The sequence below is a fragment of the Bos grunniens genome, chromosome 24 (genome assembly GCF_055505025.1).
Source record: "Bos grunniens cultivar Pamir isolate PY7600 chromosome 24, Bosgru_T2T1.0, whole genome shotgun sequence".
NCBI classification, from domain to species: Eukaryota; Metazoa; Chordata; class Mammalia; order Artiodactyla; family Bovidae; genus Bos; species Bos grunniens.
In genome coordinates, this window is record NC_141188.1 from 59573833 (window position 1) to 59591964 (window position 18132).

Here is an 18132-nt window from a genome sequence, read left to right on the forward strand (position 1 = left end):
GACTAGGGAGTAAGGTGGAAGGGACGCTATACTTTTCCGGTGGGAGAGTATTCTTTTTCCCCTACCATCATGGGGAGAATTAGGATTAAATAAAAATTGATAGAATGAGCTCCTTGGGGATTTTTAAAAATCTCAGATGGAACTTGATTAGCAGTAGAAGGCCTATGCCGGAGAAGGCAATGGCACTCCACTCTAGTACTTTTGCCTGGAAAATCCCATGGATGGAGGGGCCTGGTAGGCTGCAGTCCATGGGGTCGCTAAGAGTCGGACACGACTGAGCGACTTCACTTTCACTTTTCACTTTCATGCATTGGAGAAGGAAATGGCAACCCACTCCAGTGTTCTTGCCTGGAGAATCCCAGGGACGGGGAAACCTGGTGCGCTGTTGTCTATGGTGTCGCACAGAGTCGGACACGACTAAAGTGACTTAGCAGCAGCAGCAGCAGCAGAAGGCCTATGCTGGCTTGGGATGCTCACTTCTGTGGACGAATTGAAATCTGTAATTGGGTTTTTTGGCCTGTATTTCTTTTAATGTGATACCCCAAATCTGACAGTGACTATATTAGGGATAATTTTGCCTATAGAATGAAATGCTGTCAAGGTCAAAATATACTTGAAAGCAGCTTTTTGTGAAGACAAGGAGACGAATCCAGCGATGAACAGTATTTTCTGGTTGTTAGCCCAGAACCTGTTCTCTGTGGTTTAATAGTTCTGATCTGCTTGTTAGAGAGGCTCCACACTGGCTGTGCTGGACAGCATTTTGGAGGAATTGCTTCAGAGTTGTAATGATCAGTTTATACTTGTTCTCGGGGTGTTTGTCCACTTTGGCTCAGCGTCCCGACTTTATAGTAAGGGCACATGGCGACTTGCCATTTCACTGATGGTCATCCCCGCCTGGGTGTGAATCCTACAGGGACGTTTGTCTGAGCGGGGCGTTGCTAACGGAATTGTTTTTCTGTTCATTTCACAGAACATCTGATCCAATTCATGACCATGGGGGATATGAAGACCCCCGACTTTGACGACCTGCTGGCAGCATTTGACATCCCCGACATGGTCGACCCCAAGGCAGCCATCGAGTCTGCGCACGACGACCAGGAGAGCCACATCAAGCAGGGCGCCCAGGCGGACGACGACTCACACGCGCCGTCCTCCTCGGACGTGGGTGTCAGTGTCATCGTGAAGAATGTCCGCAGCATTGACTCCTCGGACGGCGCAGAGAAGGACAGCCACAACCCCCCCGGCAACGGCCTGCACAATGGCTTCCTGACGGCCTCCTCTCTCGACACGTACGGCAAGGAAGGGTCGAAGGCCCTGAAGGGAGACGTGCCGGCCTCAGAGGCGACCTTAAAGGACTCGGCCTTCAGCCAGTTCAGCCCCATCTCCAGCGCGGAGGAGTTTGACGACGACGAGAAGATAGAGGTGGACGACCCCCCGGACAAGGAGGACCCGCGCACGGGCTTCAGAGCGAACGTGCTGGCGGGCTCGGGCCCCCAGCAGGACTACGACAAGCTGAAGGCGCTTGGGGGAGACGGCGTGAGCAAGGCTGGCGTCCCGGCCCCCGGCGGCCTGGAGAAAAGCAAAGTCGTCAAGAGGGAGACGGAGACAAATTCTCTAAATCTGGGTGTTTACGAACCTTTTAAAGTCAGAAAGATGGAGGACAAGCTGAAGGAGAGCTCTGAAAAGGTGCTGGAGAACAGGGTCCACGAGGGGAAGCTGGGCTCCGAGAAGAACGACGCTGGCCTCGGTGGCCCGGTGCCGTCACGGACCAAGCCGTCCTCCAAGCTCTCATCCTGCATCGCCGCGATCGCGGCACTCAGTGCGAAAAAGGCCGCCTCCGACTCCTCTAAAGAGCTGGCGACCAACTCCCGGGAGTCCTCTCCATTACCAAAGGACGTCAACGACAGCCCTCGAGCCACCGAGAAGTCTCCCGAACCCCAGAACCTCATCGACGGGACGAAGAAAGCGTCCCTTAAGCAGCCAGACAGTCCCCGGAGCGTTTCCAGCGAAAATAGTAGCAAGGGGTCGCCAGCATCCCCCGCGGGGTCGACACCAGCAATCCCCAAAGTCCGCATCAAGACCATCAAGACGTCTTCCGGGGAGATCAAGAGGACCGTGACACGCGTGCTGCCCGAGGTGGACCTCGAGGCGGGCAGGAAGCCCTCGGAGCAGGCGGGGCCTGTGGTGGCCTCGGTGACCTCGCTCCTGTCGTCCCCCACCCCGGCCGCCGTGCTCGCCTCCCCGCCCCGGGCACCCCTGCAGTCCGCGGTGGTCGCCAACGCCGTGGCGCCCGCCGAGCTGACCCCCAAGCAGGTCACCATCAAGCCTGTGGCGACCGCCTTCCTCCCCGTGTCGGCGGTGAAGACGGCCGGCTCGCAAGTCATCAACCTGAAGCTGGCCAACAACACGACGGTCAAGGCCACGGTCATCTCCGCCGCCTCCGTGCAGAGTGCCAGCAGCGCCATCATCAAAGCCGCCAGCGCCATCCAGCAGCAGACCGTGGTGGTGCCGGCCTCCAGCCTGGCCAGTGCCAAACTCGTGCCAAAGACCGTGCACCTCGCCAACCTTAACCTCCTGCCTCAGGGCGCCCAGGCCGCCTCCGAGCTCCGCCACGTGCTCACCAAGCCTCAGCAGCAGATCAAGCAGGCGATCCTCAGCGCCGCGGCCTCGCAGCCGCCCAAGAAGGTGTCGCGGGTGCAGGTGGTGTCGTCCCTGCAGAGCTCCGTGGTGGAGGCCTTCAACAAGGTGCTGAGCAGCGTCAACCCCGTCCCGGTTTACATCCCCAACCTCAGCCCCCCTGCCAGCGCGGGCATCACCTTGCCGACCCGCGGCTACAAGTGCTTGGAGTGCGGGGACTCCTTCGCCCTGGAGAAGAGCCTGAGCCAGCACTACGACAGGCGCAGCGTGCGCATCGAAGTGACCTGCAACCACTGCACCAAGAACCTGGTGTTCTACAACAAGTGCAGCCTGCTGTCGCACGCCCGCGGGCACAAGGAGAAGGGCGTGGTGATGCAGTGCTCGCACCTGATCCTGAAGCCAGTGCCGGCGGATCAGATGATCGTCTCCCCATCAAGCAATACCGCCCCCTCGTCGTCCAGCCTCTCGAGCTCCGCGGGAGCCGGCGCGCACACGGTCACCAAAATCCAGCCTGGCATCACCGGGACGGTCATATCGGCCCCTTCCAGCACGCCCATCACCCCCGCCATGCCCCTGGATGAAGACCCCTCCAAGCTCTGCAGGCACAGCCTCAAGTGTTTGGAGTGTAACGAAGTCTTCCAGGACGAGACGTCGCTGGCCACCCATTTCCAGCAGGCTGCAGATACGAGCGGACAAGTAGAGTATCATTTACATTTCGGTGTTTCGGTGATGAATCTGTAGTAGCCTTGAGCTCTCTATCCGATGCCGCTGATTTCAGGGGTGGAAGCTCAGCTAGATGGGGGGCTGGGTGTGAGTGCACGTGTGTACATGTACACACAAGTGAGAGAGAGGATTGTTTTCATGGAGCAGTGTTCAAATGTAAATCTTACGTAGAAGTCCGTTTGAGGGGAAGAGGATTCTTTTAGACAGATAGAGACTCTGTGTACTAGTTGAGCTAAGGCATCTTAGATTCAGGGCAGGTAGAGGTGGTCTTAATTGTTGGGTCACTGGCATTTACGTCGGAAGTCTGAGCTCTGACCAGTGATAGTGTCGTGACGTTGTATTAAGTGTTGAAGTCAGGCTGATCCCCACTGACTCCTTTATTAGCGATCATCCGGGGATTTAAAAAATTCCTGTCGTCGTTTGTAATTACTGTCTTCTATAGTTAAACACACCCGGTCGGTACCCACTTCTAAGGCATTTCTGCTTAATGTTGGTCTAGTATGTTCAGTAACATTCTCCAGCGCAGCGAATTCAAGCTACAAATGGAAAACGCACCTCTGTTTAAATAGAATACCTCTACGTTTGTTTGTGGCGTTTTTGCTTTGTGTTTTTGTGGTGAGGTGTAGGTTGGTGTTGGTGAGATGCATTTCCCACTGGACATCGGCTAGCGATTTGACTTCTGTCGTTTTGCTTCTGTCCACGAGGCAGCTTCTGGGCAGTCATTAAATGTGTTTCACTATAAATATTTGACAGCTGTCATCTGGAAGTCACCGAGCTTGTTGTATGAAACTCACTCAAGCTAGAGAGAGCAAGCACAAGATTCATTGTCCAAACGGGAAACTTGTAAATTTGGGAGGAGCCCCCGTTTGAGGTGATAAACTCTTGTTTTTGAAGCCCTGGTGGAAAACTGACCTTTTCCTCTATTTGTCTCCACTATCTCATTGACGAGGTTCATGCTGTGGTTCAGACTTCTGGTCCTGTCAACCACGATCAGTTCCCTGAGGTCAACGACTGAGCTAAGTTCTTTGTATTAATAGGATTTGAGTTTGGGGAACAAAAGATGAAGCATGCCTCAATGATTTTTTTTCCCTCTGGACGGTCAGTTGAGTGGAAGGAGATGATAAAGAGATTCGAGAACATTCTCGCAGCGAGGATGCTGGACGCTGCATGCTTGCTTGTCTGACAGTGATGCACGCCGTCAGAGTGAGGCTGGTTCAGGAAGGAGTGATGGGGGGCAGGACGCCCAGCGCATCCTGGAGACAGGGCCTAGGTCCCATCTGGGTCCCTCTTTTCTAGTTACCATTTCATCAAAGAGGCAGTCTTCTCTCTGCATCTTAAGAGGATGCAGTTTTAAAAAAAGAGCCGTTTCCTCGGTTCCGCGTGTTGTGGATGGTGGAGTACGTCCTGGCTCCGGCGCCGGGCACTGTCAGCCGGTGGGGCTGGCTCAGGGCGGTCCGCTGCCTTTCCGAGGCGGGAGGAGGCCGCCGGCGGAAGGTCGGGATTTTCCTTCCCTGTTTTCCGCTGTTTTTAGTCTCTGTGTAACCACGTAAGCTCAGGAGCCAGCCCGGGGTCAGGGGAAGCCAACCCTCGGGGAGGGGGTGGGCGGGGTCCCTCGGCAGGCTGTGTGCGCATGGAGGGGGTGGCGGCGGGGTGTGGCATGATGCCCGGCGGCCCCTGGGCCCCGAGCGGGCTCAGGGCAGGACCTGCCCCAGCTTCCGGGCCAGGCCGCCCCATCCTGGCTCCTTCCTCGGACTCTGCCGAGCCAGAGTGCCCTCTACACCCCCACACCGAGCAGAGCCTCCTGTTGAGGGCCGCCCACGGAGGCACCTGCCCCGAGCTCCTGCCCTTCCAGCAGTAGCCCCTCCACCACGGCCCGGTGTCTGCACACCCAGGGGCAGGCTGGTCTCTTAAGCATTCTCGCTAGCCTAGGGGAGCGGCTCCCCTCTGTGAGTTCCATCAGTCCTCCCGCTCCTCTGAGGCCCCCGAAGCCCGAGGCGGCCCCGCGGCTCCTTCTAAACCAGCCTCAGCTCAGCGGGGGCTCCAGCAGTGGCAGGCAGGGCTGAAGACCCCAAGGGCGAGGCCGGAAGGAGAAAAGTTCCTGTTTCATCTTCTTCAGTTTGCTGTTCCCACGACCACTGGCCGTGGTTTACAGTTGGTGAACTTAAATTTGAGTGAGAGCAAAAGTCCACCTGGATAAACTGTTGGCCCCCGGGAGAAGGGCACTCACAACACTCTGCTCAACTGCTGAATTTTGCAAGAAGATCCAAAGGCGAAGCTCAAGTCCAGTCTTCCGAGTGCCTCTGTCCACACTCCCTCCTGTCTCTCCATTGGCCTCTCTGTTTCTTGGTAACTCGTGGGTGAACAGAGGCAGAGGAGGCTGCGTCCCTCCCTAAGGGCCGGACCGGTGCAGGGTCCTGCCCAGGCCGCCTCCCTAGGTCTGCACAGCAGCCTCAGAGATTCATGTGTGTCCCAGGGATCCCCAGCCTCTGGGATCTAATGCCTGATGATCTGAAGTGGGGCTGATGTAAGAGCAATATGAAGAAAGTGCACAATAAACGTGATACACTCGAATCATCCTGAAACCATCCCCCCGACCCTGGCCGGTGAAACACTTGTCTTCCACGAAACTGGTCCCTCGTGCCCAAAAGATCAGGGACCGCTGAGTCATACAACAGACTTCCGCTGAGTCATACAACTGACTCCTATACTGACCCTGATTTGCCTGGATTCAGGAGGTTAAAGGGCGTGGCCTCAGGGCCCTGGCTCTCTCCTTTCTGAGTGTGCGTTCAGCAGACCTGGAGAGAGGGGTGCGGGGTCCCTGGGCGGGACTGTTCCTTTCCTGCCTGCCTCCTGTTCTTGTTTTCTCCTGCCCACCTTCTTGCCACGGTACTTTAAACAGCTTAGCTGAAACTGCTGAACGTGCCCTGTGCTCGTGGCTTCAGTCTTCTCCAGTCATTTCGTTTTTAAATTAAGCTTTTCATTTTGAGATAATTGCGGATTCAGGTAAGAAGCAGCACAGAGGGATTCTGTGTTCCCTTTACCCAGTTCTCCCCAGTGGCTGCATCGTGCAGAGGAACTGTTCAACAGTGTCCTATCCAGGCTGCTGATGAATCAACACGCAGAGGAACTGTTCAACAGTGTCCTATCCAGGCTGCTGACGAGTCAACACGTGCTGTCAACACGTAGAACCTTGCCGTGACCATGAGGATCATTCCTGCTGCCTTTTGATTTATCGTGATCACTGTTTTTTTTGTTTGGCTGCGCTGGGCGTTCGTGGCAGCGCGCGGGCTCCTCTTGTTGCGGAGCACGGGCTCTAGAGTGCTTGGGCTCAGTAGTCTGGCACCTGGCTTTTGTTGCACTGAGGCCTTTGGGATCTTAGTTCCCTGCCCAGGGATCGAACGGGTGTTCCTGCATTGGAAGGCAGATTCTTAATCCCTGGACAGCCAGGGAAGTCTCCATACTGGCTTTTTAGAGCCACAGCCAGTTCCTCCCACGCCTACCTCATTCTTAACCCTTAGGAACCACTGATTTCTTCTCCATTTCTATAATTTTGTCATTTCGGGAATGTTATAAAAACAGAGCCCTACCATATGTAGCCTTTGAGATTGGCTTTTTTCACTCAGCATAATTCCCTGGAGATTCATCCAAGCGGTTGGAGATATCCCTTTTTATTGCTGGGTGTTTTTCTATCATATGTTCCTGCCACAAGGTGCTCACCCTATCTAGTCACCGAAGACGTCTGCATTGTTCCCAGTTTGGGGCTGTTATGAATAAAGCTGCTGCAAACATTTGTCTGCGGGCTTTTATCTGAACATAAGCTGTCATCTCTCAGGGATGAAACTCCTTTGTGTGCTGGGCTGTGTGGTGGTTGCATATGTATGTTCTTAAGAAACTCTTTTCCACAGTGGCTGTACAGTTTTAATCCTCAAGAGCAGTGTGTGAATGACCTCTTTTCTCTACCCCTCACCAGCATTTGGTGGCGGCATCATTTTCACCATCCCGACAGGTGTGTAGTGATGTGGTTTTAATTTGTGTTTTTTCCATAGCGAATAATGTTGAGCATCTTTTTACATTTATTTGCCACCTGCATATCCTTCTTGGTGAAATGTCTCTTCCTGTCTTTTGTCCATTTTCTGATTAGTTTTTTTGTTTGTTTTTACTGTTGCGTGTTAAGAGTTGTTGATATATTTTAGACGCTGGTCCTTTGCCGGTATGTGGTTGCCTGTCTTTTCCCCCAGTCTGCGACTTCATTCTTCATCTTGTTAGGTCTTTGACAGAGTAAATGCTTTTAATTTTGACGAAGTCCCATTTATCAGTTTTCTCTTTTATGGCTTGTGCTTTTGGCATCACGTCTAAGAGCTCTTTGCTCTAGATCCTGAAAACCTTCTTTTATGTTTTTTTTCTAAAGATGTTTTTATGATTTACGCTTAAGTCTGTGATCTATTTTGGGTTACTTTTTGTATAATTTGTGAGACTTAGGTTGAGATTTCTTTTCCCCCGTGCGTGTCCTTTTTCTCTGGTAAGGTGGTGCTAGTGATAAAGAAGCCGCCTGCTGATGCAGGAGACTGAAGAGACGGCTCCATCCCTGGGTCAGGAAGATCCCCTGGAGGAGGGCCTGGCAGCCCACTCCAGTATGCCTGCCTGGAGAACACGGACAGAGGTTAGTCACTAAGTTGTGTCCGACTCTTGCGACCCCGTGGACTGTATGTAGCCCGTCCGGCTCCCCTGTCCATGGGATTCTCCAGGCAAGAATACTGGAGGCAGGTGCCTGGTGGGCTGCATTCATAGGGTTGCACAGAGGAAACCCAACCAGTCCATCCTAAAGGAGATCAGTCCTGGGTGTGCATTGGAATGACTGATGTTGAAGCTGAAACTCCAATACTTTGGCCATCTGATGGGAAGAGCTGACTCATTTGAAAAGACACTGATGTTGGGAAAGATTGAAGGCAGGAGGAGAAGGGGATGACAGAAGATGAGATGGTTGGATGGCATCACCGACTCAATGGACATGAGTTTGGGTGGACTCTGGGAGTTGGTGATTGACAGGGATGCCTGGCGTGCTGCGGTTCATGGGGTTGCAAAGAGTTGGACATGACTGAGCGACTGAACTGAACTGAAGCAACTTAGCACACATTTGTCTGAAAGGCTGTCTCCCACTGAGTTGCCTTTTTTGTGCTTTGTCAGATGTCATTCGGGCGTGTTTGTGGGTGCTTGTCAGAACCCGGTCAAGGATCTCTCTTTCTGTTGACACGGGCTGGGGCTGTCCGTGTGACGCCCCCTCTCACCCTGCATGTTACACGCTCCGGCCCTGGAGGCTTGGCCCGTGTGTCGTGGGGTAAAGGAAGGCTTGGTGGCGTTCGCTGAACCTGCCTTGCCAGTCGCTCCTCCTCTCGCGCGTGCCGTGTGGATGGCGTCTCCACGGCAGTGACGGCCCTGAGTGCTGCTTCGCCGCTAACCTGCCCTGTGCTCCACGAAGCCCCGGCAGTCCCTGCCGAGAGCTGGGTGGGCGTCCGTGGCTGAGCTCCAGGCCCTCTTCACCCCGCGTCCTGCTTCCCCCAGCCTGGATCCCAGCCACGACCCCAGGGCACCTGAGGCCCTGCGTGCACCTGTTGGCCCTTCTGAGGAGGGCAAGCCCCCAGGCCGGGGTGTGAGATGGAGAGTCTGGATGGACCATCCCCTTCCCAGTCACCCTGAACCCCATGGTGCAGTAGAACGGGGGTGCCGGGCGCTTTTAACACTGGCGAATCTGCCCTGGGTGTGTGCCTGGTCGCTCCGTTGTGTCCAACTCTGCGACCCCATGGACAGTAGCCTGCCAGACTCCTCTGTCCATGGGATTCTCCAGGCAAGAGTACTGGAGTGGGTTGCCATTTCCTGCTCAGGGGTCTTCCAGACCCAGGGATATAACCTGCCTCAGGGCAGGAGAAGGAAAGGAGTGAGAGAGAGGCTGGAGAAGCTTCCCTCTGCTCCGTGAAGTAGTTAAGAGGCCACAGCTGTAGTTTCAGTCGTTGAAAATTAAGTGTCCTGGAATGTCATTGCTTCTCCTCTTGGTGAAACCACAATTAAATTTAGCCCAGTACAGATCGGAAGTACATATTACGGCCTCTGAGTTGGTGAGACGGGTTTTCTTCCTGCAGACTCTGCATCAGCCGTGGTCAGAGGGTGTCGTGTCCTTTCCCTTCTGTTTTGCAGTTGAGGGAACGTACACCCAGTTAGTGGCCAGCTTAGGACTCAAGGCAGGGTTTCTTTATTGCTACTTGTCCTTTCTGGTTTCTCATGGTGACACAGAAGCACAGAACTTTACCGTCGCAGGCCCCGTAGGAGTCTTACGAGAATAAACTCTGGGGTTTATATCCACACTGAGGGCCTCCCTGGTGGCTCACTGGTAAAGAATCTGCAACGCAGGAGCCCCTGGTTCAGTCCCTGGGTCTGGAAGATCCCCTGGAGAAGGGAACGGCGCCCCACTCCAGAACTCTTGCCTGGAGGATCCCGTGGACAGAGGAGCCTGCCGAGCTCTAGTCCATGGCATCTCGGAGAGTTGGATGCGACTGAGCGACTAACACTTTCATGTCCACACTGGGGCTTCCCAAGTGGCTCAGTAGTAAAAAGTAACCACCTGCCAGTGCAGGAGCCGCAGGAGCTGATGGTTCAACCCCTGGGTCGGGAAGATCCCCTGGAGGAAGAAATGGCAACCCACTCCAGTATTCCTGCCTGGGAAATCCCGTGGACAGAGGAGGCTGGTGGGCTATGGTCCATGGGGTTGCAAAGAGTTGGACTTGACTGGACACAGGCAAAAGTAGATCTTACCTGCCACATATCCATGACAGCTTCAAGGATGCATATTAAGGGGACTTACCTGCAGTGGTCCTTATTTTTCGGGCTTGCTGATTCAGTTTAGGTTCAGGGAGGTTATGGGCGTCGTGAGCACAACGTAGCAGGCATGTTAAACGAGCTCCAGCAGCCCCCACCAGTTCGTTGGAGCCGTGTCTGCTCAAGTGGCTTCTTCAGGAAACCACGGAGCCCACCTCAGTTCCCTCAGCCACCCAAAGTATCATTATTAGCTTGGTTTTGGGTCTTGCTCTCCTAAATGTTTAATTTTAATTTTGGTCAGGCTAGTTCTGACCCAGTTTATATTTTAAGGTCATCAACTGTTAATTCATCTGTCTTCTTGAGTGATTGTCATCCGAGTAGATTATGTAAGTTGACCACACTGGTCTCTGAAAATTGGCTCATTTCACTGTCAGCTCTTATTAGGCCTTTTTTAAAATGCAGAATGATTTGAGGACAAAAGCACCCCCAGCAGCTAGCGTTGTGCACAATGGTGTATGCCGTTGTTTCTGCTGTGATGCTCCGTGTTCCTTCTATCTCAGTGGGGTCGGAAGTGAAATGCTTTGTTCTCCCATCGTGAGATCGGCTGAGAGGGAGAGCGGGAAAGCAGACTGGTGTTACTTATTATTATTATTGTTTGATAATTATATTGTAGATGGAAGATGGCAAAACTGCTGTTAATGAGGCAGAAGCAGTGTACTTAGCGTCTGGGCTGACTGTTAAGCTGACAGCGTTCTGACCTGTGTCTCACGCGGTCACACGGTTTTGGTCTCTCTGAAGTGGAAGCATAAGTAGCTGCTGCTTACTCACATTTCCTTAGCCTTCCTCATCTTCCTCTTGTAGATTTCCCAGGCTACCTTTTTCCCCCTAAAATATGAATTGAAATGCAGAGAATTCATAGTTTTGCCGGCTTTGTGCTCAGTATACTTTTACTCAAAGATTTTACTTTAAATATTTTTAATAATCTGCTCAAATAATTCTTCATGATGCGAAGAGGATGCCAAGCCCTAAGGCTGTCTGCATCCTCACCAGGGCCCCTGTGTGTCCCCGTGCCCCCACCAGCCATTGATTTCTGTGCCAGGATTGGGCACAGAGGGTGCAATATGGGTAGTCGTCACATATGATTGCGATTACCTTTCAGCTTTTAATTTCTGCTTTCTCCTATTACCTGACTACTGAAAAGTAGCATTTCACTTTCTAAAGGTAGCAGTTCTCTGAGCAAATGGATCTGCCCCAGACTGAAAATTAGCCGCCTATTACCTGAGTATCGCAAATGTTTTCCGTGTTTCAGATGACATCAGTAAAACTGTCAGAAGACACCTGAAACTGTGTGAGTGCATTTTTTTAGCTGTTTTCTGTTCCAGAGGCCAACTTTGTCACATCAACCTGCTTTATCCCCTAGTAAGTGTTCTCAACTTGTATAGAAGAGAGAGTTTTGAGAGACATTTTTGTTTTCTTTGGTTTAAACCAACAAAACAAGGACAGTCAGATCATCAGAGACCACAAAGAGATCCTGGCCTGGCCCGATGCCCGCACGCATCACCCAGTCCAGAGAGAGTGTCATTGCCAAGAGTCCCCAGCAGCCCAGAGAAGCAAGTGGCGTTGGCTCCGCTTCCTCTGCACTGTGAGATCCAGCACCACCGTTTCAGGAGGCGGAGGGGACCTGTTACCTAACACAAGGGCAGTGGATGAAACTGGAGGGAGGAGCTTCCCTGGCAACTCAGTGGGCGAGAATCCACCCGCCAGTGCAGGAGACGGGCTTCGATGCCCGATCCGGGAGGTTCCCACCTGCCGAGGAGCAGCTGCACCCGTGCGCTGCGTCGATTGAGCCTGAGCTTGGAGCCCGGGAGCAGCAGCAAGAAAGGCCACCACAGGGAGACACCCGCACCCTGCAGCGAGAGCAACGCCCACGCAGCAAGCAGCAACGACCTAGCACAACCAAACCTAAAGAAAGAAATTAATTTTTTAAAAATCAGAGGGGAGTGGTTGGGCAGATGCTGTCATGTGAGTTGAAAACTGTGGCTCTCACCTATGTGTCCGGGAGAGAACATCTGCAGCCCAGACGGCTGGTTGGTTCTGCACACAGAGTGGGTGGAGTGGGAGCCAGTAAGCAGAGAAGCGTGGGAGTCTGCTCGGAGCGTGTGCGCTAACGCAGACGCATCTGTGCATGCACGCTCCGGCCGAGGGCTCCCCGGCAGCTGGATTCCTCCACTGCAGTGATCGGAGAATAGGGAAGCGTCGTGATTCGGGTGTGTGATCCACCGCTCCTGGTCTCGCTTGTCTGGAGTTGGCGAGGAGCCTTAGTCAGTGGAAAGGGCCAAAGGCAGGTTCCTGTGGCTGGTCAGTGGTCCGGGGAGGGGGGCGGGCAGAGACCACCACCTGCTCTCGCGGAGCCTCCGGGGCCACAATGCAGTATGAAGGGAACACTTCCTCCCTCCCAGGGACCGACGTGTGAGACAGGTCGCTATGGAAACGTGGCTGTGTATGTGACCTCGCCACTCTAAAACATTTTCCCTAGTCTCTGCAGTCAGAGATTTCTGTCATAAAGAGCACTTTAATTCATAAAGCCTCTTCTCGAATAATGTTGATACTTACTTTAGTTCGCCTTACTAGTACAAAAGCTCTTTCATCCACCAATGCGTCCATGACTATTTATATAGTTACATATTATGACCGCATACAAGCATCTGACAGGGGAGCATGTTTAAGTAACTCGTTGTGAATTTTATGAGTACTATGAAGGGTACCTGGTAACATCTTGATGGGACATAATGTTAAAATTCGTTTCGGCTTTAAGGAAACACGTGCTCTGTCTCCTTTTTAGGTTTTCTCTTAATTTTGTTGCTGTCTTTCCCTATAATAAAGCTGCGTCACCATAGATGGAAGCCACGCCGTGGAGTGGGCTGGGGGCTTGCCTGTAATCGTGACCACGGCTGTCCCCCCGCCCCGCTGTCAGCCTTGGAATGGGTCAGAGCCCAGTTCAAATCCTGGTTCCTCCACCTGAGAGCTGTGGGCCCCTGGCAGGTTTCTTAACTCCGCCACACATCCTTTCCTCACCTGTAAAGTGGAGATAATGCCATCGACTTCATAGATTTTTATGAGAATCAAATGAGGTGATGTATCTAAGTCCATCTATTTAAAGGATCCAGTTCACTTGGCTCACAGTGGAATGGGCTCAATGCATAGGATAAAAAGAAAATGCTTTGACTTGAGTGTAGAAAACACGGGTTTTATTCCTAGTAAGTGCAAGACATTCTGAGATGCCTGTTGAAATGCAGACACTACAGTTCACTGCCTGGGATGAGTAACCGTGTGGTGAAGTGAATAGAAACCTTTAGTTCAAAGAAACAGTGGATTACCTGTGATAAAGAAGAGGTCACCAGGATTTGATACTTAATGCATCTGTGGATTGGTTTTCATTGGCTGTGGCTTGTTTTAATCTTTGGAATATGTATTATTAGAAAAGGAATGCTATTTTAAAGTGATGCTTAACCTCATCAAAGCTGCCTGTAATGTTCTTATTTTGTGACTGCAATAAACATTTTATGGGATCAAATTTGTACTTTAGTCCTTTCAGGAGAGAACCAAGAAAGAATTTTCAAGTGAGTTTCTGATTTTCCTTAGTTTTCCTTAGAAGCTGAAACCTTAATTTGCTTGATTCAGAAGCTAAAAGAATAAAAAGTCTGTTTTGAAAATGTCTTAATTCTGTTGTCAGTATAAAAGATTGGTTCACTTTTAACTACAGTATGTTTTGAGGCTTTTCTTTAACTGACTTTAATAAAAATTATACATTTTGGAAGATAGTAGATACCTGTTGCATGAATGTCCAAATAGTATTCAAACACCTTTTAACTTTGGAATGATACTAAGTCCTCCATTTATATTTACTGTAAGTTTTTTTGTGTTTTAAAAGCCTGCTGTGTTCAGTGCTTATATCTAAAGGGATGTAACATGTAATGTGTTTCAGTTTTTCCTTGTTAGTTAATGGTGTAGAGGCCTTCCCAAAGAGGATTTCGGTCTCAGTTTTAGTTTATATGTGATTAGATTTTAAGCTCTGGAAGTTTCCATTTAAAATCTGAATTTATGTATCTGAACGTGATTTGTTGGTTTTAATCGTAAATCGTATAATGGCCAGTTCATCCATTTAAAGACCAGATCATGTGCAGAAAAGAAGAAGCGATTGCTGTGGCCATTCTTCTGTATTCCTGTATCTCACATCTCAAATACTGATAACTGAAGTGGCCAAAAAAGAAAACCGGGTTAGCCACTAATTACTTTTTATTATTTTGAAGAAAGTTACTGAGTTCTGGGAACTCTGACTACTGTCAAGATAGATGCCCATAAACTTGTACTTTAATTACTCATTAGATTTGCTAACTTACTTTATAAGAATACCTCTTCTTCGCACTAAAAAAAAATGTGTAAAAGTAACAAAATTGGAACTCTACCAGCAGCTAACCTTCTCTTTACATCACACTGTGGGGATGAGCCTGACTTTTGGGGATGAGCCTGACTTTATGAACATACTGTTTGTGTTTTATGGAGTAAGGTATTTTATCTTGACCATTTAACTTTTTTAAGTTTGCCTTTTCTGTGGGCTTATAATCACTGCAGTGCTTGCAGTGACCAACGTATACTTACTTTGAGGTCTAACCAAGCTTCTCTGCGTGTTAGAAAGTACTTCGCAGGACCAATCGTGTCTCCCCTCTGGTTTGTCTAGAAGACTTGCACTGTCTGCCAGATGCTGCTCCCCAACCAGTGCAGTTATGCCTCCCACCAGCGGATCCATCAGCACAAGTCTCCCTACACCTGCCCCGAGTGCGGCGCCATCTGCCGGTCCGTGCACTTCCAGACCCACGTCACCAAGAACTGCCTGCACTACACGCGGAGAGTGGGTTTCCGGTCAGTATGGCCTTCATTCCGGGCGCGTGAAGCTTGCGCAGGGTTCCGAGTGGTCCGTGCTCAGCATTTTCATTTTCTTACAAGTGAAACCTTGATCAACAGATCCTCTGGGAACCTCGCTCATTCATAAGGGGGGTGTCTCTGTTTGAATCCTTTCATGTGGGGTTGACGCTGGTCCACGCCAAGCCGGGGTAAAGGGGCCCTCCTGCCAAGCAGAAGCAGGCATGTGGCAAAGCTTGGCTTTGATCGAGTGTTAGGAGCCTTTGTACTTTATGCCCCCTTTCTAGCAGACTTTTGTTGTCATGCTGCTTACATTTTAACCCCTGTAAGAACACAGTGCATTTCTGCAGCTCTGAGTTCTTCTCTCATCAAAACAAAAGGGTGAGGTGGTCCCCCACTTTTCTCTTGTCGTGTTGAAGGCTGGGCCGCACCAACACGCCCTTTCCTCCCATCGCTCACCGTGGAGGGGCCCTCCACCCAGATCATCTTCCTTTATTCCCCCTTCTCTGGTCCTTGGGCCTGGGCTTCTCCCGCGTCTCTGCTCATCTTCACTGTGATCCTCTCACTGCCCCCTAAAATTTTCAGATGTCTTTTACAACATCTGACAAATCCAAACATTAGCCTAATAATGTGTGATGATGCGTTTGAACTTGACCCTCCGCTTTGTGACCTTCTAAAATATATTCCTGAACCTTCTATGTTTTGATTAAATGGAGGTCCACCAAGAAAACATGTCGTTGGTGCACATGTCTCTGTTAATAGAGGCGTTACTGTGCTGTGGGCTTATTTTGAGACTTTGGTTACCGGGTATCGTTAATGTTAGACTGTTAATACACACATTTTTTAAAAAGGTGTAACACAGTTCTGATGTTTTATCAAAATGAAGGCCAGTTGGTATTGATTTAGCAGTTTTATTTCAGTTAAGTTTAGCTTATGGTGTCACTAGTTTCTTGGTGGTTCTGTCCATTTCTCTAATAACGAGACTGATTTCACGTTTTTAACTCATGCCTCCAAACCTGTGATGTGCAGGCGTTTCATGGATTGAGAACCACCTAATAGATAGCCTTTGGTTTGGAAGTTTAAAAACCAGAGTTTTTTGTGCCTGTTCTGCTGCTCATTGTGTGGTAATGCACGTGATCCTGTGCCTCGGTGCCCTGTCTAAACTGGCGTTATGTTTATTTACCTCCGTCTCCACGGTTATGTTCCAGAGTAAGAGAGGGTGATCCAGAAGCATACTCAGTGCTTAAGACGGACGTTCCATGTTGATGCCGCAGAATTCCCACACAATAACACTTTGGTTCTTATTCCGTATTTGGAAACTCTTATTACTGGATTCTTTGTTTAATATAGAAGGCAGTTCCTTCAATGGATGCCAATTTCCTCAGACATTCAGAGTTGATATTTCCAATATAATGAAAGTAAATTTAAATTGGAATGAATAAAAGAAGTAAAGACTCCTATAATTCTAGCTATTCCTGGTATCTTTCCTAAATTAAAACAAAAGCTCTGCTGGCAGGCTTACAGTAATTAACACAGTTGGAAAAGCCCATCCCTTTTCTTTTTTTTCCCCCTTGTTCACGGCATTGCCTAAATTTGGCGCTTTAAATTTTTACTAAAATTTCTATTTAGTATGGTTTTTTTTTTTTCTCGCACTTGAGGGTTCATTTCAGTTCAGTTCAGTTGCTCAGTTGTGTCCGACTCTTCACGACCCCATGAATCACAGCACGCCAGGCCTCCCTGTCCATCACCAACTCCCGGAGTTCACTCAGACTCACGTCCATCGAGACAGTGATGCCATCCAGCCATCTCATCCTCTGCTGTCCCCTTCTCCTCCTGCCCCCAATCCCTCCCAGCATCAGAGTCTTTTCCAATGAGTCAACTCTTCACATGAGGTGGCCAAAGTACTCATAGGTGGAGTTTCAGCTTCAGCATCATTCCTTCCAAAGAAATCCCAGGGCTGATCTCCTTCAGAATGGACTGGTTGGATCTCCTTGCAGTCCAAGGGACTCTCAAGAGTCTTCTCCAACACCACAGTTCAAAAGCATCAATTCTTCGGCACTCAGCCTTCTTCACAGTCCAACTCTCATATCCATACATGACCACAGGGAAAACCATAGCCTTGACTAGACGAACCTTTGTTGGCAAAGTAATGTCTCTGCTTTTGAATATGCTGTCTAGGTTGGTCATAACTTTCCTTCCAAGGAGTAAGCATCTATTAATTTCGTGGCTGCAGTCACCATCTGCAGTGATTTTGGAGCCCCAAAAAATAAAGTCTGACACTGTTTCCACTGTTTCCCCATCTATTTCCCATGAAGTAATGGGACCGGATGCCATGATGTTAGTTTTCTGAATGTTGTGCTTTAAGCCAACTTTTTCACTGTCCTCTTTCACTTTCATGAAGAGGCTTTTGAGTTCCTCTTCAGTTTCTGCCATAAGGGTGGTGTCATCTGCATATCTGAGGTGATTGCTATTTCTCCCAGCAATCTTGATTCCAGCTTGTGTTTCTTCCAGTCCAGCATTTCTCATGATGTACTCTGCATATAAGTTAAATAAGCAGGGTGACAATATACAGCCTTGACGTACTCCTTTTCCTGTTTGGAACCAGTCTGTTGTTCTGTGTCCAGTTCTAACTGTTGCTTCCTGACCTATGTGTGCGTGTCTGAAATTTCGTTCATGTTTACACCTCTTTAGGTGATAGAACAAAATCTGACTTTAGTTGTTTTCCTCTTGTTTCAAGTAACAGCTCGGTCTACCATTTGGCTGGGATTTAGCAGCCCCTTGACCTTGTATGATTTCTTCTTCTCCTTTTTGGCTTTTTAGTTTCCCCATTTTTTCTTTTTTTTTTTTTTTAATTATTTTTAGCCAGAGGAATGTCTCCAGCGCAGCTTCCAGCCTGAGTTTGTGTCTTCCGTGGGCTCTCTTCCTGATCATACTGCTATCTCCCAGATATTACAGGAGTCTCTAGCTTCTAGTCAATTTGATAGAAGTCAAATATAGTATTTCTCTGAATTTTCCCTCTTCTCAATCCACTGAATCTGCATTTGG

General features: G+C 50.0%; 1 protein-coding gene across 8 annotated transcripts in view; it reads left to right on the top strand.

Annotated features, from left to right (window-relative positions):
• The window catches only part of ZNF532 (zinc finger protein 532), a 130193-nt gene that overhangs the window by 67566 nt on the left and 44495 nt on the right, over positions 1 to 18132 (top strand). For 7 of the 8 annotated variants that reach the window (XR_015154143.1, XM_086373671.1, XM_086373666.1 and 4 more), the window contains 2 exons: positions 971 to 3333; positions 14906 to 15087. Coding sequence is in view for 7 of the 8 variants with exons in the window: in XM_086373666.1 (XP_086229792.1) it covers positions 971 to 3333; positions 14906 to 15087 (2545 nt within the window). In the remaining variant the exon portion in view is untranslated. The remainder of the gene's footprint in view (positions 1 to 970; positions 3334 to 14905; positions 15088 to 18132) is intronic. The other variant, XM_086373667.1, reaches the window with a different exon arrangement.